Genomic DNA, 24,603 nt, shown 5'->3' with positions numbered 1-24,603 from the left:
GTCTTTAGTTTTCAAATCAATCAACAAAGGTTTTTATAAAAGTAAAATTGAAGCTACCATAATCTCAAGAATTTTTTTCTGAGTAAATATCAAAAACCACAAAAATGAAAATGCACTAGAACAGGTATTAGCATTCCACCTTTATTGAGGTGAATAGTCTTGACCCAATCACTGCAAGTCACCAGGTGCATGAGAATGCATCAGGGTTACCAGGATGAGTATTTTTCAGCCATAAGGAAGAGGACCCTTTATCTATGGCAACAAGGAGGGAACAGGAGGAGGCCACTCATGGCAGCCTGAGGACATCAGGACACAGCAACTCCTGGTGCCCAGGTCCTATTTTGGTCACTTAGAGACCTGGGGTTGTAGGGTGTGCTTGGAGGAGGAATAGGGCTACCGCACCCATGGGTAGGCAACAACCCAAGAAGCTCCCACTGAGTGGAGAAGAACTAGGGCTGGGAGGATAACAGACAGGTGGAGCAGGAGGTGTGAGGGCAGGAGGGGCCCAGGGCCAGTGCGAGATGAGGAAGGTGGGTTTCTGATGGGCGCAGCCTCACAGGGGTGGTGTTGAGTACAACTGGCACAGGACATCCAGAGTATTCAGGGCAGGGAACTCTGGGCAGCAGGTCTTACACAATGGTGTGCCAAAAGACATGGAGGGCAGCTGAGTGACAGCCCGTGTGTGGAGCCAGGGTCACCCATTAGACATGAGCAGCTACAGCTCTGTGTGCCCTTGCTCAGTCCCCATCAATTCCTGTATATCTGAGGGGAGATATTTGATCCAGAACTGACGCCTGTGGGCCTTCAGGGCCCGGCCCACTGCAGGCTGTGTGCTCAGTTGCAGATACTGCTCCTCCTGGTCCAAGACGGGCCAGTGTGGCAGGCCCTCGCCATTGGGGTTCCTATAGACAAGGAAGAATCAGGAAGAGGTTAAAATGGGGACTGTGAGCCTTTAAACTCTGAGAGCTGAGCGCCCTAGCTAAGTACAGGCCAGTCCACCATGAGGGTCAGGAGCTATGGGGGATGGGTTTCCAAGTTCGAGGAGAGCTGCTTCCTCCCCTGGTGTCAGCTCCACATGAGGACTTGCTAAGTGGACTCTGTAGTCCTTCATTCCCAAGGCAAGAGCCTGAGAACAACAGCTCTTAGCCAAGTGCAAGACACAGGTATGGGTAGATGAGGAGAGTGTCCCTGGTTTCCAGGACTCCTGTGTGTGACAATGAGCCCTGCCACTGGGGAGAATGCTGTTACATGACTAAGGACACTTGGCTGCTGCTGAGCTCTCCAGAGGGAGGGTCCCAACAGCCCTAGGGAGGTGGGGATGGTGTGGGGCGACTCACCCAGTGCGAGCAAAGTTGGCCCAGTACTTCATCATTCTCCTGCTCAGCAGCTCCTCCTCCTCAGTGAGAGTCACTGCAGCGTGGAAGGACACAGGGTCAGGGTCAGCTCAGGGCAAGGCAGGCCCACTGCCCACCGCATGATCATACTCACCAGTGCAGGCTCACTGCTCTGCACTCTAGCCAGACATTCATTGGGGTGATGGACAGAGGCTAGGATTTAGAGCACTCATGCTGCAGTCGTGTCTCAGCCCCAGGAGTTGTGAGACTGGGGGTACTTGATCCTTTCTGAGTCTCAACCCTGTCATCCATGCAGTGGGCAGATAACCTCCTCAGGATAGCCAAGCTCTGCATCCCCACGATGGGGAAGGAAGAAGCCTCACCTTTTGTCTCAAAGAAAATGGATCTGAAGAAAAAGAAAAGCTCATCGCCATGGTCAGCCTTCACGGAGGGCGGCCGTAAGTCCTTCATGAAGTTGGGCGAATGCTGGAACTCATAGAAGTAGACAGGAGCATGGGAACCTGGGTGGCAGGTGCACAGGGTGACAGTTGGTTCCCCTCTCTGGGTTTGCACAACACAAGAGGACAGCAGAAAGATGCGCATTCTGTCTGACCCAGAGAGTGCTAGTGGAGTTCAGGGGGAAAAAGCAGAGCCAGGTTCCTGTGTTAAGCCATGGTCTTGGACTTTGCAGCTGGGAAATATTGACACAGTGTATTTCCTCAACCCTGCTCCCACCACATCTCCTCTTCTGTCCCCTGGTGGAGTTGTCTATCTCAGGAACTAGCAGAGGCCTACTGAGATGAACGATATGGCAACCTGGTGTGGAGGAGACCAGCCATGTTAAAGACAATGACAGTTCTGGGCAGAATCCTGCCCTTGCGCCTTAGACACAGATGAACTTACGCTGAAAATGTGTGACGTGGAGCGCAGGCATCACGAAGAGGGCATCAGTCATCATCTCCTGGTACTGAGCCATAAGGGTTTTTGGGTGCTTATTGTCCCCCAGGTACTCATTTACCAATGGCTCCTCTATGCCAGGAGGCAGCATCTAGCACAGGGGATGAGGACAGAGTCAGAGACAGCCAGATGCCAGGGACAGAGGCAGCTGATATAAGTCCCAGATAAAGACCAGGCCCGGTGGTCAACTCCTACCCAAGCCCAGAGGTATTTGCCTCGGTTACTAAGTTTTAAGGGCATGACCCTTGGGACCTCACCCATTCCTCAGAATTTTGATGTATTAGCATCTCCACTGCTGCTCTGTCCATTTCCTTCTGGAGGTCTCTGGTTTCCAAGAACTGAGTGGTGAGCAGAGGATCATGGGTTGTGGGTGATTGGGTCATGAGTTCTATCATCCTGAGGCCTGCCTGGGAGATGGGCTGATAGGGAACTCGGTCTGGGCTCACCTTGGGGAGGATCCAGCTGTACTCATCATTGTTGACACCAATGATGCTGGGGACAGGTTGGAAGTCAGCAGAGGCCAGCAGTTCATAGGGGTGTCTGGGCAGGAAGATGCCATCCACCACCGCAGAGATGACCTTGAAGGCCTAGGGACACCCGGGGCAGTGGAGAAGGTTTGTGGGCCAAACATTTTCTTGAACTACTCTCTCACACTTGGCTCACCACTGTGGGCTCAAATCACCAGCCCACACACACTCACACTTTAGAGCTCCCGTGACTGGCTTACATGGAGTGTCATGCCTGCCCATCAAAGGCTGGGAGGACAGGAAGGCATGAACATGAGTTGGTAGTCCAGGGAGTTTGAAGGGCACCAGAACCAATCACCCCTTTGTCCCAGTGAATGCGGTCCCACCTTGGTCATCTCCAGCATCTCCTCTTCACTCTTGGCACGCAAGCAGCTCACCAGGGTCTCAGAGTCCACCTGGCCACAGCCAGACAGGTTGGCCACCACCTGGGAAGGGAGCACATAGGTTCTGGAACTCCACAGAGGAGAAAAAGGAGGGTACCTAAGGCCCAGCCAGAGGCAGGAGAAGAGTTCATGGGTGCACAACAGCAGCCTGGCTGTCCACTAATCAACCTCCCTTCCTGACTTGAGCATCTTGGCCTCAGTAAGCTGCACCTGCTTACCTGGCTGCAGACAAGGTGGACTTAGAAGGGCAGCCCAGAACAGTCTCAGACTCTACCAAGGCACAGGTATATGGGTTCTGACCCTAAACCCCTCAGCCATCCCTGGGGTAAGAATTGCTGAGGCACCTGATATTCAATGTGTGCCCAGTCAACAGAGACAGTAGCAGAGGCCCTGAGAGAGGCGCTGATGGCTGTGGGCCTGGGCTGGGCCATTGGGGGACACTCACCGAGGAGATCATCTCAGATGAGCTGGCAATGAAGCCAGGCATCACGGCCGCCCCACTCTGCATAATGGCTCCATGGAAGAGTCCTTGCGACATGGGTGACAATACATGTGAGGACACGCTTACACCACCAGCAGACTCTCCAAATATGGTGACCCGGTCAGGGTTGCCTCCAAAGTGGGCAATGTTCTGCTGCACCCAGCGCAGTGCAGCCACTTGGTCCAGGTAGCCCCAGTTGCCACTGGCGTGCTGGTCTCCGGTGCTGAGAAGTAGGCAGGGACAGGGATGGTAGGGCTATGCTGGGGCCACTCCTCCCTCAGCACCCAGCCCAGGCCCAGGCTCACCTGAAGAATCCCAGGATGCCGAGGCGGTACTGGATGGTGACCACCACCACGTCCTCAAAGGCTGCCAGGGCAGAGCCGTCATAATTTGATGCCGTGCCTATAACCAGCCCACCCCCGTGGATCCACACCATCACCTGGTAAGTTAAGAGTAATATCATCAGCTTTCCCATAGCCTGAGCCCAATTTATCAACATATCCTCTGAACCATGCTTTAACTTGTGCAGAATCCCATGCAGTTAGATGCTTGGAGAGACGACAGGATTCTGGCCCTGAGCCTAGGATCCAGGTGTGATCAAACTGCCCAGGCCTGCAATCTTTGAATCCCACTCCATGTTAAACACTTGCTCTGACAACTCCAGAATTCGCTGAGGGGTAGAAAGGAAAGAAATGCTCTCTGATCATTGCACATGGATGCTAATGAAAGTGGCAACCCTTCCCATGGGTTGGGTGTGTGGTGACATCAAGTGCAGCCCTCAGTCATCTGAGGGCATCTCCTGGGCACGAGGTGCTGCAGCTGTCCTGGGCCCACCAGGCCCACACATTCTGACCTCTGGCAGCAGCTCAACCTCTGAAACCCCAAACCCAGGGCTCAGCTGCCCACACCTGGAAAGAGGCACTTCCTAGACCCCACAGGGAGCAGCATCTCTCTAGGATTCATGGCACGTGATGCCACAGTCATCTCTTCCTTTCCATCCTCCAGCAGCGGGGGATGTCTTCCCTCTCCAAGATGCCCCTGGCCTCCCACTCACAGGCAGCTTGGAGCCCTCATGGGCATGGGCAGGTGCATAGATGCTGAGGTAGAGGCAGTCCTCGGACATGGGCATGGACAGCAGGGTCGATGTTGTATCCACTACATCCTTTTCCATTATAGCAAGGTCCTGTGGACACCTGGGACCACCCAAGGCAGATGTTAGTGCAGTGGCCATGCAGTGGCCTAAGATGGAACATGAAACCATATTTGACCCTGACCTTGTCTTCCCTCCCCCACTGCACCCCACTCACTCATGAGTCCACCCTTACATCCCTAGCCACTTGGATACCGGTCTGAGACTGCAGGGCAGATGGGTTGGCACCAACTTCAGGGTCTCTGAGGGAACTTTTGCACCAACTTCCAGGGTCTCTGTGGGAAGTTTTACCTGCAGATGCTGACCTCAGTGCTGTGTTTCTCTGCACAGTTAGGCTCAGAGCATGGGGCCACCCACACAGGTGTCGAGTGCGTGGATGTCCGTCTCTTCCCAAGGGAAGGCAGTGGGATAGCCCACATCCTGGGAGCCTATCACTCCTGACAGCCTCCACCCGTGATGTAAACACATAACTTGGGCACTGTTTCTGGAACGGGAGTTAGCTCAGTGCTGTGCCAGCCTGCACTGGTGCCTATCTCAGCGACCATAGGAACTACTGTGGCAGTCAGGAACTCTTACACGTTTGGGGATCCAACTTGGGGAGCTCACCCAGGACAGTGCCCTAACAGCACAGGGATGTGGCAAAGCAGAACTTGGGGAGCTGGGTCTCTGCTTCTATCTTCAACACCTGGCGCTAAAGGCCTCGGAATCCTAAGACCTGAACCAAGATCTTGGCAAGAGCCTTGGCAAACCCACTGGAAGTGTTCACATCAGAGTCCACAGCACATAGAAGACTGGCAGATGTCAGCTGGTAGCTGTGGGTGAAAGGGCAGCCGGACCTGGGTCAGCACTCAAAGACTCCCATGCCCACCCCAGACCTGATGCTACCCTGGGTGGGCCCCTGGGAAAGCTCACATGGCTGGATGGGAGGTGCCATCCCTCACTCCACTCCAAGCTTCGGCAGGTTCAGGAGGTGCAAAGCGCAGTGGCCCCAGAGGTGGCTTGGCAAAGGGAATGCCCAGGAAGGTGTGGACTCCCACGTCGGTGCCTTCCACGTGGACCAGGCTTCCTCGCACCTGCCCAGAGTGCGTGGTCCTGATGGGGCTTGTGGAGTCCTGGCCTGTGGGCAGAGAGGTATGATTAAGGAAGTATGCCCAGCTGCTGCCCCACCAGCTATTCTGCCTCTGCAGCTGTCTCCTTGCTGTCCTCAGCCCAGTCTTATCCAGGACACGGATGTATACACACTCACTTTACATATTCCTGAGTGGGTATTCCCAATTCCATGCTAATGAAATGATCAGAAAGAGTCCAGCCTAATGACCACAATCCCATGTTGGCTTCCGTAGTTGAGGCCAGGGTTGCACTGAATGGCGAGAACTGAGGTGAACACCTCTGTGAATGCCACTGAAAGTCCTGGACATTGGAACAGTGGGCACTCTGTATGAGGTCCTGGGAACCAGAATGGTCCCTGGGTAGGGAACCCCAGGCTGAGTGCCATTGTAGTCAGGACAATTGTGAGGCATCTGGGCAAACATGATGCCATCTTACATAAAGAACTTAAGCATCCTCAGCTTTCTGGAACAGGTGCTCCTGGACTCACTGCTGCTATGGAGATTGCCAGAGGACCAGCACGGTGGCAGCCTATCTCAGAGACACCCAAGTTTTGCAAGGTTAGAGACTTTATTTTTTGTGTGGCTGTGCAAAGGAGGCAAAAGATTTTGTTTCCAATTGCCCTTCCCTCTGGCTCAGGGAAAGGGGCTCTAACACATACACAGAAGTAGAAGCTGGGGTCTGAGCATTAGTTAATGTTCTTTTGATTTTTTCCACCTGAGCTGTGAGTGTGCAGATTTGGATCTAGAGCTTGTACATCTGTGCGTGCATATGTACACATACATGTTATATACTATCATTGTCATACATGGTGGTTTGCTGATTTTGAGCAATCGATTGCTCCTTATTTTTGAAGATTTGTTTGTGTATTTCATTGGCACAATTACACAGAGAGGGACACACATGCACAGAGAGAACAAAAGCAAGAGAAAGAGAATCTCCCATTCATTGGTTCACTCCCCAAATGGTCACAATACCTGAGGTTGGCAAGGGTGGAGCCAGGAATCAGAAACTCCATCTGGGTGTCCTACATGGGTATCAGTCTGGGGCCCAAGACTTGGATCATTTTCTGCTGCTGTCACAGGTACATAGGCAGCTAGCCAGATCAGAAGTGGAACAGCTGGGACTCAAACATGCACTCATATGGAATGCTTGCTCTGCACTGTAATGCTGTTGCCTCCTTTGCTTCTTTAAAGCATAAGAATGTGCTTAGGAGAAAAAAAGAGCTATATGCTTATCATAATAGGATCAAGTAAGCAATTTTTTGCTGTTCTCAGGTGAGTGGAAGTGTGGTCCTCCAGGGAAAATCTGGAGACTTTTGGAGACTGTGCCCTCACCAAGAAACAGGTGTATTCTTCCTGAATGTGGAACGAGCATGAAATACTGTGACCTGTGATGCCACCATCTCACATCAGAGCACCCACAAGAGTCCCAGCTCCTCTGCTTCTGATCCAGCTCCCTGCCCATGCACCTGGGAAGGCAGCAGAGGACAGCCTGAGTGATTGGGCCCCGACACTCAAGTGGAGTTTCTCATTCCTGGTTTCCACGTAGCACATCTCCACCTGCCACGGCCTTCTGGGGAGTGAACCAGCCACTGAAAGATCTCCTGCTTCTACCTCTCCTTTACTGTCATAAGTCAATCTTTCATGTAAGTAAATCCTTAAAGAAATTGATACATAAATGAGTAACAGAGCCATCAGAAAGGCCAGGTACTTTATCCTCCAGAAAGACCACCTTGGAGAGTAGGGCAAGAGTAGGTAAGGGTGGAATTTCAGTGAGATGTTGAGGGGAATAGGGGAGTGAGGTGTCTCAGGGGAGGACGAGTGTGGATCTCTTTTGGCAGATTAGATTGGGAAAGTGTGGGGAGTAGGCCTTTTGACCCAGAGCACAAGGGTCAAAGCATACCCAGGCCTGGTGCCCACACAGCCTGAGCTTCTGATAAGAGATCCAAGCGCACTGGCAGGCACAGAACACTGTCAGTTTTGCCTTCAAACACAAGCACGGGAGGGGGGGCGATAGTACTAGGGTGATATAGGCTATGCTGCCATCAGTGTGTCGGAATTCCAAATGTGCAGGTTTGAGGCCAGGTTGTTCCACTTCTGATCCAGCTCGATGCTAATGTGCTTGGGAAAGAGTTACGTGGTGGCCCAAATCCTTGGTCCCCATGAGAGTCTGGAGGAAGCTCCTGGCTCCAGATCACACAACTCTTGCCTTTGTGGCCATTTGTGGATCAATCCCAGGACAGAAGATTTCTGTTCCTGTCTTTTTTCCTGTTTCTCTAAATCTGCCTTTCAAAGAATATAAGCACATTTTTTTAAAAAGCCTTTGGCCCCCTGGGCATGTGCATGGACTGTGGGAACCTGTGAGCTTTCAGACCACTGGCAGTCCACTGTTGCCTGTGCTCCCAGGGCCAGTGACCTTGCCTGGGCCCCTCAGAAGCAGCTGGGGATCTCAGCTGGGCCAACAGCAGCCCTAGATGGTCAACCCACAGTGGGAAAAGCCTTAACCGCATGCTCACAGCACCTGAAGGCAGCACCTAGGGACAGCACCTGTGTCAGCCACCAACATAGGCAGGAAACTCCCCCAGAATATCTTCCACAAGCTGCTCCCCTTCTATTAGTCTCCATTCTCTCTGTCTCTGACTCAGTGGAGCCATGATCCTCTCTCAGCCTCTGGGCACACACAGCGATCTAGGGTAATATCCCATCATCCCACGCCCTTCCTGCCAGCACCAGGCCACCCGCGGGAGCCTTACCCAGTCCTGGGATGACAAGCAGCAGGAGGAAGCAAGCTATAGCGCTGAGCCTCACACAAAGCTGGTAGGGTCCCATGGTCCCAGACAGGTCCGTGTGTGCTCCCAGCTGTGTGACCCAGAGGCTGCCCTGGGTGCCCCTGGGCAGAGCTGATCATTGCCCAGACTGAAGTTTGGCTTGGGCAAGGAGTGGGTGGAGCGAACATCACAGAGGCGGAGTTTGAGGTTTAAGGGAAACTGACCGACCCAGCAGTACTCAGGTGCAGACCCAAAAGCCAGCAAATGTGGACATGGCCACCACACTGTCCCTGTCACTGTTTGCTCTGTGAGACTCTCCCATCAGGCCTGGAGCCACTAAGCTCACTGTCCTCACAGAGAGGAGAGAGCAAAAGGCTGGCTTTGGAAAAGCCAGGAAGCCTTCTCAGCAGAGGTGTGAGAATCCCCAGAGATGGGACATGGGATGATTTTCTCTGGGGGTTCAGGAGTGAGCCCCAGGAGGAGTGATTGTCCCTGAGTACTCTGAGCTCCTTGCTGGCTCAGGATCCAGTTTGTTTGTGCTTGCTAATTCACAGCTCCTCTCTACCACAGTCATGGCTCCTTTTTATTCATTTTCTCTCTTTTTTCTTTTTTGCTTAGGTATCTGAGAAGGAGAGCCCCCACAGACCCCCAGTGGTTAGGTCTGTGCCAGGGCAAGGCAGGCCAGGAGCTGGAAACTCAACCCTTATGCAATGGCTCTACATCTACCATGTGATCCACACTCCTGGTACTGGGCAGCATCCAAGGGAAGTACAAAGTGGACTTCTGGGAGAAACCAGTGCTGCAGCGTTTTTTTGTGGAAACAGCAAGTGAAGTCAAGCTCACTAACCAATGAATATGGAAGGGATTGTGGCATAGACACACCATGGAGTGTTATTCATCCATCAAGATGAAATTCTATCATGTGTGGCAACAGGGTTACATGGAAGGCTCCCTGTTGAATGAGAGAAGTCAGCCACAGAAAGACAAACAGCACATTCACATTTACTTTTACGTGTCTTTTTGTTTGCTTATTTGTTTTTTATGTATGTGAAAAGCAAGATTACAAAAAGTGGGGGAAAGAGAGAGAGAGATCTTCCATCTGCTGATTCATCCCTGAGGGGCCACAACTGCCGTGGCTGGGCCAGTTTGAAGCTGGGCAGGAGCCCATATGAATGCAGGAGTCCAAGCTCTTTGGCCCTCATCTGCTACTTTCCCAGGAGCATTAGCAGGAATCTGGATCGGAGGTGGAATAGTCAAGCTTGAACAGGTGCCCACATGGAATGCCGGTTTCACAGACACTGACTTAACTCACTGCGACACAGCACTGGGTCTACACTCACTTTAGAAGCTAACCAAGTTGGTACCATACAGTAGAGAGGACAGTAATGGTCACTAATGTGTAAGAAAGGTAGGAGGTGAAGAATACACAGTGGTTGGATTGCAGTTGCAAAAATACATACAGGCAAAATGGCACATAGGGTGCCACAGAAACTGAAACAATGTAATGCTGTATTAGTGATAGGTGAGCTAGAGCTGAAATGGGAAAACATGGAGGACACAGATGGCTTTTACACAGGTGCTACTTGTACCCAGGATGGCAGCATCTGCAGATGTCAGCATAAGGTCATGGACTCCCGGGATACCCAGGGACACTGTTTTTTTCTGAGAGGGGAAACTGCCCCACACATGATTTTAATGGGAACCACACAGAGTGGGGTTGAGCCTTCTGCCTAGAATATCCTGGTCATCTGGGAGAGACCAAGCAACTGCAGGCAGGGAGGGAGCCTGTCAGATGAGCCCAGAAGAAGGAGTGTGGACTGCTGCTGACAGGTTATTGGGAAATGGCAGGGACAGAGTGTGGGACCTTTGGCTATTTTTACAATGTTTGTTATAAATTTATTTACTTTTTAGAATTTATTTTGAATTTTATGGTACAATTCTGTAGGTCCTGGGATCTTCCCCCTACACCCAAAATTCCCTGATTTTCACATATTATTACAATAGTATAGTCCTTCATAAGGAGTCATGATTCCATTAGACTTTTTTGAAATGTCGAGATTCAAAGAGAGGAAGAGACAGAGAGTTGTCTGCTGGTTCCTTTCCAAACAGCCCCAACAGCCAAGGCTGGGTCAGTCCTAAGCCAGGAACTTGGAACTCCATCTGTGTCTCCCCCATGGGTGCCTGGGCCCAACCACTGGGACCATCTGCCTTCCCAGGTGCATTAGCAGAGGGAGCTGGTTTGGAAAAAGAGCAGGCAGAACTGGAATGCACACAAATGTGGGATGCAGCACTACAAGCAATGATTTAACCTGTTGATCTAGAAGGCTGGCTCTGGTCCTGGGCCTTCTGAATGAGCACATAAAGGATCAAGGACACACCGCTGGTGTCTTAAACACATGGCCTGAGCTTTTGATAACAAGGCTAGGCATATAGGGCGCCATCACCTATGCCCGAGACAGCAGCATGGGGTAGTGGGATCCTTCATGTCTCAGAAGGGCTCTAGGATTGGAACCTGAGGCTTCTGTAGTTCCCAGATCCAGTTACACTGAAGGAGTAGATGAGGCATGTGGGTAGGAATGGGGGTAGGCAGAGACTGAAAGCCAGGTTTACAACTCTCCTTTGACTGTCAGCGTTAGTGTGGTCATAGTCACGGGAAGGAAATGCCTCAGAATCCACCCCTGCACCTGTCCCAAGGCTGACCCTGACCAGCTTCACTCAGAGCCTCCTGCTGGGCTCACCCCTTGGTGTCTCTATTGCACCCACCAACCTTTCCCACCACCTCACAGGCACTGGCCCTCCCACTGACTGGAGCTCTTACTCCAGATCCTACCAGGGTCCCCATGGCTGCCCACCAGAGTCTCATCCTGGCCTGGGACAAGGAGCAACAGGAGCCCACAGGCCATGGCGCTGAGCCGTGTGCACAGTCGGTGCAGACTCATGGTCCCAGGCAGGTCTCTGTGTGTGCTGCTCATGTGTGCCCCCAGAAGTTCCGCCAGAGTTCAGAGGACAGAGCAGGGTGTAGCCCAGGCAGAATTTGTCCTGGGCAGAGAGGCAGGGAGTGGTCGAGGTTTCCGTTGGGGTGGGGCAAGGTAAATCTTACATGAAAGCAGTCCTGGAGTCACGGCCGATTGCAGTGTCAGAATAGACTGCAAGCAGCCATGAGCTGTGATTAGACAACCCAGATGGCCTTATGAGGAAGCAGGAGGTTTAACAAGCTACTGACCAAGAATTGGACTTGAGGTTTCACTTGGGTGAAAGGGAGGCCTCGGAGCTAAGGCTGGGAGCTGCGACTGCTCCTACCCTCGAGGCTTCAGGTTCCACACTGGTGTTCCCTACTTCTGGGCCCTGAGAATATCTGTCCTCCCTGTTCTACTCCCTGTGGTCCTTCCTTGCCTGGTGCTGATGGAACCCAGTGTTTCTTGTGTCCCCACACAAGAACTGACACCAGTTCTTTTCTCCCCTTGACAGGGAAGCCTGCTTGTCATCCAAGCAGGGAACTCAATAGACACAGCTGATCTGGGAGCCCTGCCCTGTGAGTCCATTCCTTTCCAGTCAGTCGGTCTAACCCACCATGCCCAGATGCATGTGTGCCTCATCACAATCAGGAAGGAGACACCTTGATGACCCAGGAAAAGGGCAGCACCACAAATGCCAGGAATTGTCCCACAGGTGCAGGTCCCTTACTGCTTGTTTATTCTACTGAGGCACCACCTTTTCTTCATGAACAAGAATATAAGATGGCAATGTGCCCATGACAGTGCCTGGGACTCCTTCCTGGGCAGCTGCTTCCTCTATTTGCTCCCAGAGGACTCTCTGGCCAGTCAGGATGGGTACCTCTTTGTGTGGAGTGGCCCTCACTCAGCTTTTGTCCTCTTTTTTGTTTGGTCAATCCTGCTTGTGTGCCCTAGGATCCTTCTGTTTTCATTCTTCCCTCTGAGGTGGCAGGAACCTGGCTGAAGATTCATTCTCTTGGGCCTGTGACAGTGCCCAGGCTTGGTGCCCAGTAGGGCAAGCCGTGTATCGTGCTACCTAATATTTCCAGGGAACATATTTTTGACAAAGATGCCAAGAACTTATCTCAGAGATGGTACATTGTCGACATACACTGTGTTGGGGAAACCTGGATAGTCACATGCCAAGAGTGAAATTTGATCCCTATCTTTAAGCACACAGGAAAATCACTCAAAACTTTTTTTTTCTTTCTATCTGAGAAATGGATGACTTGAAACTATGAAACTACAAGCAGTAAATATAAGGGCAACATTCAGCAACTTGTTTTTGGTTTTTTTGTTTTCTTTTTAAATTCGTAGCACCTGAAGTCCTCAAGTAGGGCAAAATGTTTTTGGAAAACTCCAAAGCACAAGCAATCAGAGCATTCATACACAAGTGGGGCTCCATCTAACTAAGAAGGCTCACACCACAAGAACATCATCGGCACTGTGAAGACACAAGCAGCAGGGGGGAAGAGAGGCTCATTATCACACTGTTCCCCTGGTAAAGAAGACTTGTCCAGATACAGAAAGCTCAACTCAGCAAGCCATGCAGGAAGTGGGCAGATCATGGAGTGCCTTTGTGTTGGTGGCTAAGATGCAGGGAGGAAGTTTATGTTCCATGTTCTTGTGTCTTTGTTGGCCCCCACACTCTCATTCCTAGCCCTAGCGCCCTGCTGGGCAATGGAGATGGTTCAAATGATTGGGTCCCAGCTTCCCACGTGGGAGACCTGCATGGAGTTCACAGCTCTCTGCTTTGGTGTCCAGGCTTCCAGGCACATGTGAGAAGAGACTCAGAGGATGAGAGCTCTCATTCCCTCTATTCATCTTTCTCTCCTTGACTCTACCTCTCAAATGGATAGATTTTTTTTAAATGGTCAAAATGTATGGATACATATTTACAACAGCAAAATATATAGAAGACCAACAAATAACTTATATATACGTATATGAGTGTGCTTAAGCATTTATTTTATTAGAAAGCCAGAGCTATAGAAAGAGGGAGGGAAAGACAGAAAAATATCTCACATAAATTGTTTCACTTCCCAAATGGCCATGAAGACCATGGCTAAGTCAGACTGAAGACAGGCCAAAGGCAGCATCCAGGAGCTCATTCCAAGTCTCTCACATGGGTGCAAGAGGCCCAAGTCCTGAGACCATCTTCTACTGCTTTCCCAGTCATGTTATCAAGGAGCTGGTCAGCAGTGGAGCATCCAGGAATACAACCAAAGATACATGTACAAGACAGTATGTCTCAGTACTGGCCCCCAACAAATATATTTAAAATGTACTCGATATCACTAATTATTAGAGCTATTGAAATCATTACAGTCATTCTGATAGAAGAGAAAACTTGTCAATCCCGGCAGGTATATGGAGAAAAAAGGACACTTCTATACTGTGAAATGGGATGGGACATAGTAGACACCTCATGGGAAGCTCTATGGAAGTTCCTTCAAAGCTGAAATTATATCCAGCATTGTGGTATAGTGTGCAAAGCCACTGGCTGCAACATGGCCTTCTGATGGGTGTTGGTCCTGTTCCTGCTGTTCCACTTCAAATCCAGCTCCTTGGTAATGGCCTGAGAGAAGTAACGAAAGATTTTCTACGTATTTTTGATCCTGGTACCCCATGGTAACTGGACGAAGTGCTCGGTTTTGTTTAGGCTCATACATGATAGTTGAAGTTATCTGGGGAGTGAGCCTGTGGATGGAAGATTCTCTCTCTCTCTTCATTTGTGTAACTTACTTTAATTTTGAAATCAATTCACGAAGGTTTATAAAAATGAGATTGAAGCTACCATACTATCAAGAATTCCTCCTCTGGGTAAAAATCCAAAACCATGGAAACAAAAACACAGTGGAAGGTGTATCTGAACCTCCGTGTTTAACGCAGTGAATGCTCCTGATACCTGAACCACAAGTCTCCAGTTGCGTGAGAGTGTAGCATGGTTATCTGGATGATCTTTTCTCAGTTGTAAGGAAAAGGAGCCTGCATTTATGACAACATGGAGGGAATGGGAGGAAGCCACTCTTGGCAGCCTGAGGACATCAGGACACAGTGGCTCCAGTCCCAGGTCCCCTATGGGCTGCTTACTGATGTGAGTTCGTAGGATGTGGTAGGAGGAGGATGAGGGCTTCTGACACCCAGGGGTGGACAACAACCCCCAAAGCAGCTCCCACTGAGTTGTCAGGGACTGGGCTGGGAGGGGAGTAGAGGGAGTAGGGAGGAGGAGGATAAGGATGTGATGAGGGCAGGGGACCCAGGGGCAGTGGGAGATGAAGGTGTGCTTCCAAGGGAACCTACTACACAGCCTCAGGGGCGCTGTTGAGTTTATCTGTTGGTGGGCACCCAGGGCAGACAGGGCAGGGAGCCTTAGGGAAGCAGGTCCTCCACAAGGGTGTACCGAGTGACAGCCCATGGGTGGGACATGGTCCTCATGTAGACCTGAGCAGCTATAGCTCTGTGTGCTCCTGCTCAGCCCCCATCAATTCCTGTATTTTTGGAGGCATATATTTGGTCCAGAACTGGCGCCTGTGGGCCTTCAGGGCCCGGCCCACTGCAGGCTGTGTGCTCAGCTGCAGGTACTGCTCCTCCTGGTTCAAGACAGGCCAGTATGGCAAGCCCTTGCCATTGGGGTTCCTGCAAAAGAGAGGTCAGGAAGGTGGGCCCATTGGTCCTTTGAGCTCTTACCCCCATTACTTGAGTGCCCAGGTAGGGCCAGGCCAGGCTATCACGCAGATCCAGAGCGGTGGGGTATGAGTTTGCAGGTATAGGAGAGCTGCCACCTCCCCTGGTGTTATCTCCATGTGGGGACCTGCTAACTGGACTGTGATCCTTCACTCCAAAGGGAAGAGTCTGAGAGTAATAGGTCTTGGCCAAGTCCAGGGCACGGGGTGGGTTGAATGGGGAGATTGTTCCTGGTCACCAGGAGCCCTGGGAGTGCCAGTGGGCCCTGCCACTAAGGAGGCACTGTCACATGATTAAAGACACTTGGCTGCTGCTGAGGTCTCCATGGGGGAGGTCCCACAGAACTGGGGAGGTGGGGGGGAGGTGGGGTGTCTCACCCGGTGCGAGCAAAGTTGGCCCAGTATTTCATCATCCTCCTGCTCAGCAGCTCCTCCTCCTCAGTGAAAGTCACTGTAGCGGGGAAAGACACAGGGTCAGCTCAGGCCAGTGCAGGCCTGATGCCCCACCTTGACCAACTCGCCAGCCCAGACCTGCTGCCCTACCATGACCACACTCACCAGTGTGTCTGGTCTAGGTTAGACACTCATCCACGAACCACCAGAGGGGAGGGAGCCAGGTCTGGAGCACTCACAATGCAGTCCTGGCTCAGTCTTGGGAGCTGTGAGACTTGGGGTGCTTGATCCCATCTGAGCCTCAGCCCTGACATATGTGCAGTGGACACAGTACACCCAGAGGAGAGCTAAGCTCCTCATCTGCCTCTAGCTTGAGGAATCCTCACCTTTTCCCCCAAAGAAAATGCATCTGAAGACAAAGAGAAGCTCATCAGCATGGTCAGCCCTCACGTGGTGTGGGCGGAAGTTCTTCATGAAGCTGGGTGAATGCTGGAACTCGTAGAAGTAGACAGGGGCATGGGAACCTGTGTGACAGGTGCACAGGGAGACATGTGCTTCTCCTTCCCTGGGTTTCCCACACTATCCAAGGGGACAGAAGAGCAAGGCCCACTGTGCTTGATCTAGAAGTGCTGGCAAATTCCCGGGGAGAGGGCTGTGGGAGTGCATGGGTTAAGTCCTAGTGTTGGACTTTGTAGCTGGAAGCTCCTCTTCTGTCCTCTCACGGATGTGTCCATTTCCTGAACATGCAGGAATTTAGACTGTGATGAATGACATGGGAACCTTGTGTGGAGAGGACCAGCCAAATTAAAGACAAAGACAGTTCTGGACAGAGCCCCAGCCCAGTGAGGCCTTATCCACGCATGCACTTACACTGACAACGTGCAACATGGAGTGAAGGCATCATGAAGAGGGCATCAGCCATCATCTCCTGGAACTGAGCCATGAGGGTCTTGGGGTCCTCATTATCCCCTAGGTACTCATCCACCAACTGCTCCTCTATGCCAGAAGGAAGCATCTAGCAATGGTGACACAGACAGAATCAGGGCCGGCCAGCTGCCAAGGAGCCAGACAGCTGACATAGCTCTCATATCAAGACCTGGCCTGGGGGTCACCCCTTACCCAAGCCTCTGTTTTTAAGTTTCTGTAGGCATGATTCTTGGGACCTCACCCATTCTTCAGATGTTTGGTGTATTAGCTTCTCCATGGCTACCCTGTCCATTTCCCTCTGTGGGTTTCCAGCAGCCAAGATCTGAGTAGTAAGCAGAAAAACTGAAGTTAGGGATGATTGGTGCCAGTAACTTTGGCACCATGAGGCTTACCTGGGAGACAATTTCCCAATGTGCTTGGCCTGTGCTTACCTTGGGTATCAACCAGCCATACTCATCGCTGTTGACACCTATGATGCTGGGTACAGGTTGGAAATCAGCAGAGGCCAGCAACTCATAGGGGTGTCTGGGCAGGAAGATGCCATCTACCACCCCGGAGATAATCTTGAAGGCCTAGGGGAAACCAGGGCCAAGGCGGTTTATGAGCCAAATTTTTTCTTGAACCACTCTCCCACATGTGGCTCACAGCTGTGGACTCAAACTCCCACACACACACACTTCTTGGGTTCCATGACTGGCTTACATGACTGGCCAAGGCTCCCTATCAATGGCTGGGAGGCCAGGAAGGCATGAACATGAGCTGGGAGTTCAGGGAATTTGAAGGACACCAGAGCTGATCACCCCTTTGTACCAGTGAATGCGGTCCCACCTTGGTCATCTCCAGCATCTCCTCTTCACTCTTGGCACGCAAGCAGCTCACCAGGGTCTCAGAGTCCACCTGGCCACAGCCAGACAGGTTGGCCACCACCTGGGAAGGGAGCACATGGGCTGGACACCAATGTAGGAGAGGAGGGTGTTTGAGGCCCAGCCAGAGGTAAGAGCGGGCTCTTCTGGGCACACAGTTGCTGTCTGGGTGCCCACTAGTTCTCACTCCCTGACTGGATCATCTCGGTCTCAGTTAAGCTGACCTACTTAGCTAGCTGAGCAAAGCTGCAACTCAGAGGGGCACCTTTATAGAGCCCAACAACTATGTTAGACTCTATTGTGGCACAGGTTTATGGGTTCTGACCCCTGATTCCCTCTGCTGTCACTTGGGTGGGCAGTGCTGAGGTGCCTAGTGGTCCACATGCGTCCACACAACAGAGACAGTAGCAGGGGACTTGAGAGGTGTAACGATGGCACTGGGCCTGGTCTGGGCTTTTGGGGGATACTCACTGATGAGATTGTCTCAGATGAGCTGGTGATGAGACCAGGCATCACGGCCACCCCACTCTCCATGATGGCTCCATGGAAGAGTCCTTGCGACATGGGTGACAGCACATGTGAGGACACACTTATGCCTCCTGCAGACTCACCAAATATGGTGACCCTGTCAGGGTTGCCTCCAAAGTGGGCAATGTTCTGCTGCACCCAGCGCAGTGCAGCCACTTGGTCCAGGTAGCCCCAGTTGCCGCTGGCGTGATGGTCTCCGGTGCTGAGAAGTAGGAAGGACAGGGATGGCAGGGCTGTGCCAAGGTCACTGCACCCTCCGTGCCCTCTGCACCTGGCCCAGACCCAGGCTCACCTGAAGAATCCCAGGATGCCGAGGCGGTACTGGATGGTGACTACCACCACATCCTCAAAGGCTGCCAGGGCAGAGCCATCGTACATGGAAGCCATGCCCATTACCAGCCCGCCTCCGTGGATCCATACCATCACCTTTTAAGTCAAGAGCAATATCATAAGTCTCTCCATCTTCTGAACCCCACTTTGGCAACACCTCTTCTAACCTGTATGTTGGCTTGTACAGATTCCTACTCAGCCAGCAGATTGGAGAGATGGTATAATCTGGCCTTGAGCCAGGGACCCAGGTATAATCAGAGGGCACAGGCCTGCCATCTTTGTATCCCACCATGTTCAATGTTTACCTTTGTCAGCCCCAGAACCCATTGTGGGGTAGAAAGGAAAGGGATGTCTCTCTGATCATTCACATGGGTGTCCATCAAAGTGGCCCCCCTTTCCATAGTTTGGTCTGTATTGATATCTAAGTGCAACTCTTCGCCCCTTGATTGTGTCTTCTGGGTCTAAGGTACTGCCGGTATCCTGGGCCCACAATGGCACACACATTCTAACCTTTGGCAGTAAGCAGACCTCTAGGACCCCAAACTCAGTGCACATCTGCCCACCCAGGGAACAGGCTCTTCCTCGACACCAAGGTAACAGCCTATCAGCAGGATCCATGGCATGTGATGCCACAGCCATCTTAGGCTTTCTCATCTTAGGCTTAGCAGCGGGAAGATATCATCCCTCCTCCTGCTGTCCCTGGCCTCCCACTCACAGGCAGCTTGGAGCCCTCACGGGCATGGGCAGGTACGTAGATGCTGAGGTACAGGCAGTCCTCGGACATGGGGATGGACATCAGGGTCAACGTCATGTTCACAACTTCCTGCTCCACCATAGCAAGGTCCTGTGGACACCTGGGACCACCCAAGGTAGACATTAGTGAAGGATGCATGTAGTGGCTGAAGCCAGAGCCTGCGACAGAATTGCCCCTGGCCCTCTCCATACTCTCTGCCCTACACCACTGATCACTCATGAGCCTGCGCCATTGGGCATTCACACCAACATACAGGTCTGAGACTGTGGGGAAGCTGGGATGGCATCGACTTCCAGGGACCCTCCAGGCAAGTGGGGGCTGAGTAGCACGCCTGACTCTCAGGGTCTCTGTGGGAAGTCTTATAGGTGCTGAGCTCAGTGTCCCTCTGCATAGTCAAGCCCAGAGCACGGGGGTCTCCCACACCTGTGCTGGGTGTGTGGATGCCAGTCCCCTCCCTAGGGAAGGCAGTGGGATGGCCCATGTCCTGGGAGCTTTATCACTCTTGTACAGCCCTCAGCTGTGATGCACACACATGTCCTTGGTGAATGTCCTTGACTTGTGTGTTAGATCAGTCCATGCCAGCCTTGACTGGTTTCCATTGTAGGACTTGCATGACCTGCTAATGGATTAAGGACTCCCATAAGCTTTGGGGAGCCCACCTGGGGAGCTCACGCAGAACAACGCCCCCTCACCAGGGCAGCACAGAAATGTGGCAGAAGCTGGACTTGGGGAGCTGAGTCTCTGCCTCTATTTTCAGCACCTGGAGCCAAAGGCCTCAAAGTCCCAAGAGCTGAGTCAAGAGCCTGACAGGAGCCTGGCAAGCCCACTGGAAGTGTGGGAGTCCACAGCACAGTAGGGCTGTCAGCTGTCAGCTGTGGATGGAAGGCCAGCCAGGACTAGCCCAGCATCCAGAGACTCCCAAACACACCCCAGACCTGCTTTTCCCTGGGCCCCTGGGAAAACTCACATGGCTGGGTGGGAGGTGCCATCCCTCACTCCACTCCAAGCTTCGGCAGGTTCAGGAGGTGCAAAGCGCAGTGGTCCCAGAGGTGGCTTGGCAAAGGGAATGCCCAGGAAGGTGTGGACTCCCACGTTGGTGCCTTCCACATGGACCAGGCTTCCTCGCACCTGCCCAGAGTGTGTGGTCCTGATGGGGCTGTCAGAGTCCTGGCCTGTGGGCAGAGAGATACAATCAGGTAGGGCTCCCCTTCCACTTGCAATCTCCTGAGCCCAGTGCTTGTGCAACCACTTCCTTGCCGACCTCAGCCTAGTCTTTCCCAGGAACTGGATGCACACACTCACTTTACACATTCCTGTGTGAGCCTTCTTCATTTCATCCTAAATAAATGATCAGAAAGAGCCTATCCTAGTGACTACAAGACCATGAGGACATCTGGAGCCTGGGCCAGGGTTGTGCTGAGTGGGTGAGGACTGAGGTGGGCCCCTCTGTGTATGCCATAGGAAGCCCAGGATATACGAGCAGTGGTCACTGTGTGTGAGGCCCTGGAAACCACTGTGAATGGTCCCTAGGGAGGAACGCCCAGCCTGGATGAAATGGAAGGCCACAGTATTAGACACCTTTCCCCTCTCATAGTATTTGATCACTTCCTATCTGTGGCTTCAGCAATTACAGAGTCAACTAACATTTCATACCAGAAATAGTTAGAAAATACCCAATGTCTGTACTCTGTGTTCACACATTGCTTTCATTCACTATATCAGTTTCCCAATATTTTCCATTGTATTGCCATTAGAGGCAGGAGAATTGTGAGGCATCTGGGAAAACATGATGCCACCTTGCATAAAGAACTTGAGCATCCTCAGCTTTCTGGAACAGGTGCTCCTGGACTCACTGCTGCTATGGAGACTGCCAGAGGACCAGCACGGTGGCAGCCTATCTCAGAGACATCCAACTTTTGCAAGGTTAGAGACTTCATTATTTGTGTGGCTGTGCAAAGGAGGTAAGGGTTTTTCCTTCCCATTCTCCTTCCCTCAAGCTCAGGGAAAGGGCTGGAACACATACACAGAAGCAGAAGCTGGAGTCTGAGCTCTATTAATGTCCTTGGGATTTTTCCACCTGAGTTTTAGTATGCAGATTTGCACATAGATTTTCGTCTATGTGTGAGGCAGACACACCTATGCATTGCATCCTCTTACTGTCATATATGAGTGATCAATTGCTCCTTCTTATTTTTGAAGATTTCTTTGTTTGATAAGTAGTTACAGACACACACACACACACACACACACACACACACACACACACACGAGAGAGAGAGAGAGCGAAAGCCATGTAGGAGAATCTCCCATTCATTGCTTTATCCCCCAAATGGCCACAACAGCTGGGGCTGGCCAGGGTGAAGCTAGGAGCCTTAAACTCCAATCAGTGCCCCACGTGGCTGGCAGCGACCCAAGCACTTAAGCAACATTCTCCTGCTTTTATGGGTCCATTAGCAGGTAGCTGGATTAGAAGTTGAGCAGCCAGGACTGAAACATGCAGTCATATGAATGTTGTCCAGGCAGTTTGCTGTTTAATTCTCTGCCCTTCAACACTGGTCTCTTCATTGCTTCTTTAAAGAATAAGAATTTCCAGGAAAAAAAAAACAAACATCTTACATGCTCTTCATAATAGGGCCAAGGATGTGATTTTGTGTGGTCTCAGGGGAGTGGAAGTTGGGTCCTCCAGGGAGTACCTGTGCCTTTTCATAGCTCTTGGAGACTCCATGTCTGTACCAAGACACAGGCATATTGTTCCTGAATGTGGAAGCAACATGAAGTAATGTTGGAGTCCTGGAGCCCGGGCTGTGGCCCGGCAAGTTAACTGTGGCCTGTGACAGCAGCATCCCACATCAGAGTGCCTACCATGTTCCAGCTCCTGTGCTGCTGATCCAGCTCCCTGCTAATGCACCTGGGAAGGCAACAGAGAACAGCCTGAATGTTTGGGTCCCTGTCACTCATGTGGAGTTTCTGATTTCTGGTTTCCACGTGGCCCATCTCCAATTGCCATGGCCCTTTGGAGAGTAAAGCAGCCCCTGGAGGATCTCCTTCCCTTTCTACCATCCCACACTTCTGTGTATCTATATTTCATGTAAGTGAACCCTTAAAGAAATGGATACATAAATGACTGATGGAGCCAAGTGGAAGGCCAGGTAGCTCTTCCTTCAGGAAGGACTGGGTCACCTTGGAGAGTATGGGCAAATGGCAAGTAAGGGCATAATTTCAGCAAGGGGTTTGGATTGAGGTGGGGCTTGAGGTGACACAGGGGAGGAGTATGGATCCCTTTTGGCAGATTAACTTGAAAGGGTGGAGACTAGGCCTTTAACCCAAAGCGTTAAGGCTGTAAACAAAGGCAAGCCTGGTGCCCACACAGCCTGAGCTTCTGATAAGAGATCCAAGAACCCTGGTAAAGCTAGGGCACTTTCAGCTTTGCCTCAAACACAAGCCTGTGGGGAGGGGGTGGGGCTGACGCCATGGTGTTATAGGCTAAGCTTCTCCCTGTGGTACCAGCATCTCCGGCTGCCACACTTCCCATCCAGCTGGATGGTAATGCATCTGAGAGAACAGTCAATGGTGGCCCAAGTCCTTGGGCCCTGAACCCATCTGGAAGTCCGGAGGAAGCTCCTGGCTCCCGATCGGCTCAGCTCTCGCCCCTTGGCCATTTGGGGAGTGAACCACAAAATTTAACTTCTCCTCCCCTGTTTCTCTAAATCTGCCTAATTAAATAAACAGGAAAGCAAGCAAGCAAAACAACAAACCAACTAACAAAGCCTTTTTCCCCAGGTAAGGTGTATGGGGAAACTTGTGGCCCCACAGACCAGCTGCAGCCCAATGATCCCTGTGCTGCTCGTTCCAGAACAGCTCAGCTCCTGTTGCTGCAGCCTTGTGGGGAGTGAATCACAGAATGGAACATATCTCTCCCTGTCTCTCCTCTTTCTCTATATCTGCCTTTCATATGAGAATACAAACAAATTAAAAACTAATAATTAAGGAAAAAAGCTTTTGGCCCCAGGACAAGTCATGGGCTGGGGAACTCTGTGGCCCCTCAGACCAGTTGCAGCCTCATGCTGCCTGTGCTCCCAGGGCAAGTGGTCTTGCCTGGAGCCCCTTAGAGGTCGCTGGGGGCTTCTGGCCAACAGCAGCCCCTGAGAGTCAAACCGCAGTGAGAGAAGCCCTAACCACATGTTCACAGCACCTGCAGGCAGCACCTTGACGCAGCACCCAGGTCAGCCACAAACACAGGCAGAAACGGCCTCAGCCCCTCAGGTCCCTGGAAATCATGATCCTCTCCCTGCCTCTGGGCACACAGGGACACAAGGAGGAGAATCCCACCATCACCCACCCTCACATTTGTCCACACCATCCTAAGTGCTCTCCAGTTGTAACTGCCCATCTGACCCAGGTCCTTGTGGACACCCGTGGGAGCCTCACCCTGGCTTGGAAGAAGGAGCAGCATGAGTCCGCAGGCGAAGCTGCCAAGCCGGGAGCACAGCCAGTGCCGCCACATGTTCCCAGGCAGATCCGTGTGTGCCGCTGTGTGCCCCAGAGGCTGTCCTGAGTGCTGTAGGGGAGGAATATGGCAATTCCCAAGCTGGAGTTTGTACTGGGCAGGGAGCGGGCGAGGCAACCTTTGAGTTACTTTGATTAGGATTTAGAGAAACCCGTCTAACCTGGCAGAGATCAGGTGCAGACCCAAAAGCCAGCAAATGTGAACATAGCCTCCCCAACCCTGTCCCTGCTTGCTCCGTGACCCTCCCCTCAGTCCTGGAGCCGCTGAGCTCACTGTCCTCAAGAGAGAGGAGAGAGCAAATGACTGGATTTGGAGAAGCCAAGAGACCTTCACAGCAGAGGTGTGAGAATCCCTAGAGATGGGAACATGGGATGATCTCTGGGGGTGCAGGAGTAAACTCTGGAGCTTCTCCCTGGCTTAAGGACAAATTTGCTTGTCACTGCTCATTCACAGTCTCTCTAATCCTGCTCATATCTCCTCTTTTTAATGTATTTCATCATTTTTTAAAAGATTTATTTATTTTTATTGCAAAGTCAGATATACAGAGAGGAGAGACAGAGAGGAGAGACAGAGAGGAAGATCTTCCCCCTGATAATTCATCCCCCAAAGTGACCGCAACGACTGGTGCTGCACCGATCTGAAGCCAGGAAGGGGGAACTTTCTCCAGGTCTCCCATGTGCGTCCAGGGTCCCAAGGCTTTGGGCCATTCTCAACTGCTTTCCCAGGCCACAAGCAGGGAGCTGGATGGGAAGTCGGGCTGCTGTAGTAGAACCAGGGCCCATATGTGATCCTGGTATGTTAGTGGCAAGGACTTTAGCCACTAGGTCACCAGCCCGGGCCTGTATTTTATCCCTTTTTAACTTAGGATTCTGAGAAGGAGAGTCCCCAGATGCCCCCAGTGGTTAGGTCTGAG

The 24,603-nt window shown here is 51.8% G+C and overlaps 1 protein-coding gene across 3 annotated transcripts; it reads right to left on the bottom strand.

Annotated features, from left to right (window-relative positions):
* Nucleotides 1–445: 445 nt before the first annotated feature.
* LOC101516741 (cocaine esterase-like) lies at nucleotides 446–23,729 on the bottom strand. 3 transcript variants are annotated; one of them, XM_058675067.1, is made up of 12 exons: nucleotides 23,612–23,727; nucleotides 20,151–20,355; nucleotides 4,737–4,875; nucleotides 3,988–4,121; nucleotides 3,647–3,905; nucleotides 3,145–3,243; nucleotides 2,738–2,878; nucleotides 2,549–2,629; nucleotides 2,238–2,382; nucleotides 1,718–1,855; nucleotides 1,338–1,410; nucleotides 446–902 (listed from the first exon to the last, which is right to left on the bottom strand). In XM_058675067.1, the coding sequence occupies exons 1-12, from the start codon at nucleotides 23,685–23,687 to the stop codon at nucleotides 716–718; spliced, it is 1,677 nt and encodes a 558-aa protein (XP_058531050.1). In that variant the 5' UTR covers nucleotides 23,688–23,727; the 3' UTR covers nucleotides 446–715. The 3 variants fall into 3 exon arrangements, with proteins under 3 accessions (XP_058531050.1, XP_058531049.1, XP_004583976.2); XM_058675066.1 differs by lacking the exon at nucleotides 20,151–20,355 and adding an exon at nucleotides 5,745–5,949 and having other exon boundaries at nucleotides 447–902; nucleotides 23,612–23,729; XM_004583919.4 differs by lacking the exons at nucleotides 20,151–20,355; nucleotides 23,612–23,727 and adding exons at nucleotides 5,745–5,949; nucleotides 8,695–8,835 and having other exon boundaries at nucleotides 447–902.
* Nucleotides 23,730–24,603: the final 874 nt, after the last annotated feature.

The sequence above is a fragment of the Ochotona princeps genome, chromosome 16 (assembly GCF_030435755.1).
Source record: "Ochotona princeps isolate mOchPri1 chromosome 16, mOchPri1.hap1, whole genome shotgun sequence".
Classification (NCBI taxonomy): Eukaryota; Metazoa; Chordata; class Mammalia; order Lagomorpha; family Ochotonidae; genus Ochotona; species Ochotona princeps.
This window is presented reverse-complemented; position numbering and strand designations above follow the sequence as displayed.

Excerpts from the sequence above, each read along its gene's own strand:
- LOC101516741 (XM_058675066.1), bottom strand. The coding sequence starts at position 23,687 with ATGTGGCGGCACTGGCTGTGCTCCCGGCTTGGCAGCTTCGCCTGCGGA. Across the intron at positions 5,950-23,611 it reads GCTCCTTCTTCCAAGCCAGG|GCCAGGACTCCACAAGCCCC; the intron begins GTGAGGCTCCCA and ends CTCTGCCCACAG. Across the intron at positions 4,122-4,736 it reads ATGAGGGCTCCAAGCTGCCT|GTGATGGTGTGGATCCACGG; the intron begins GTGAGTGGGAGG and ends TTAACTTACCAG.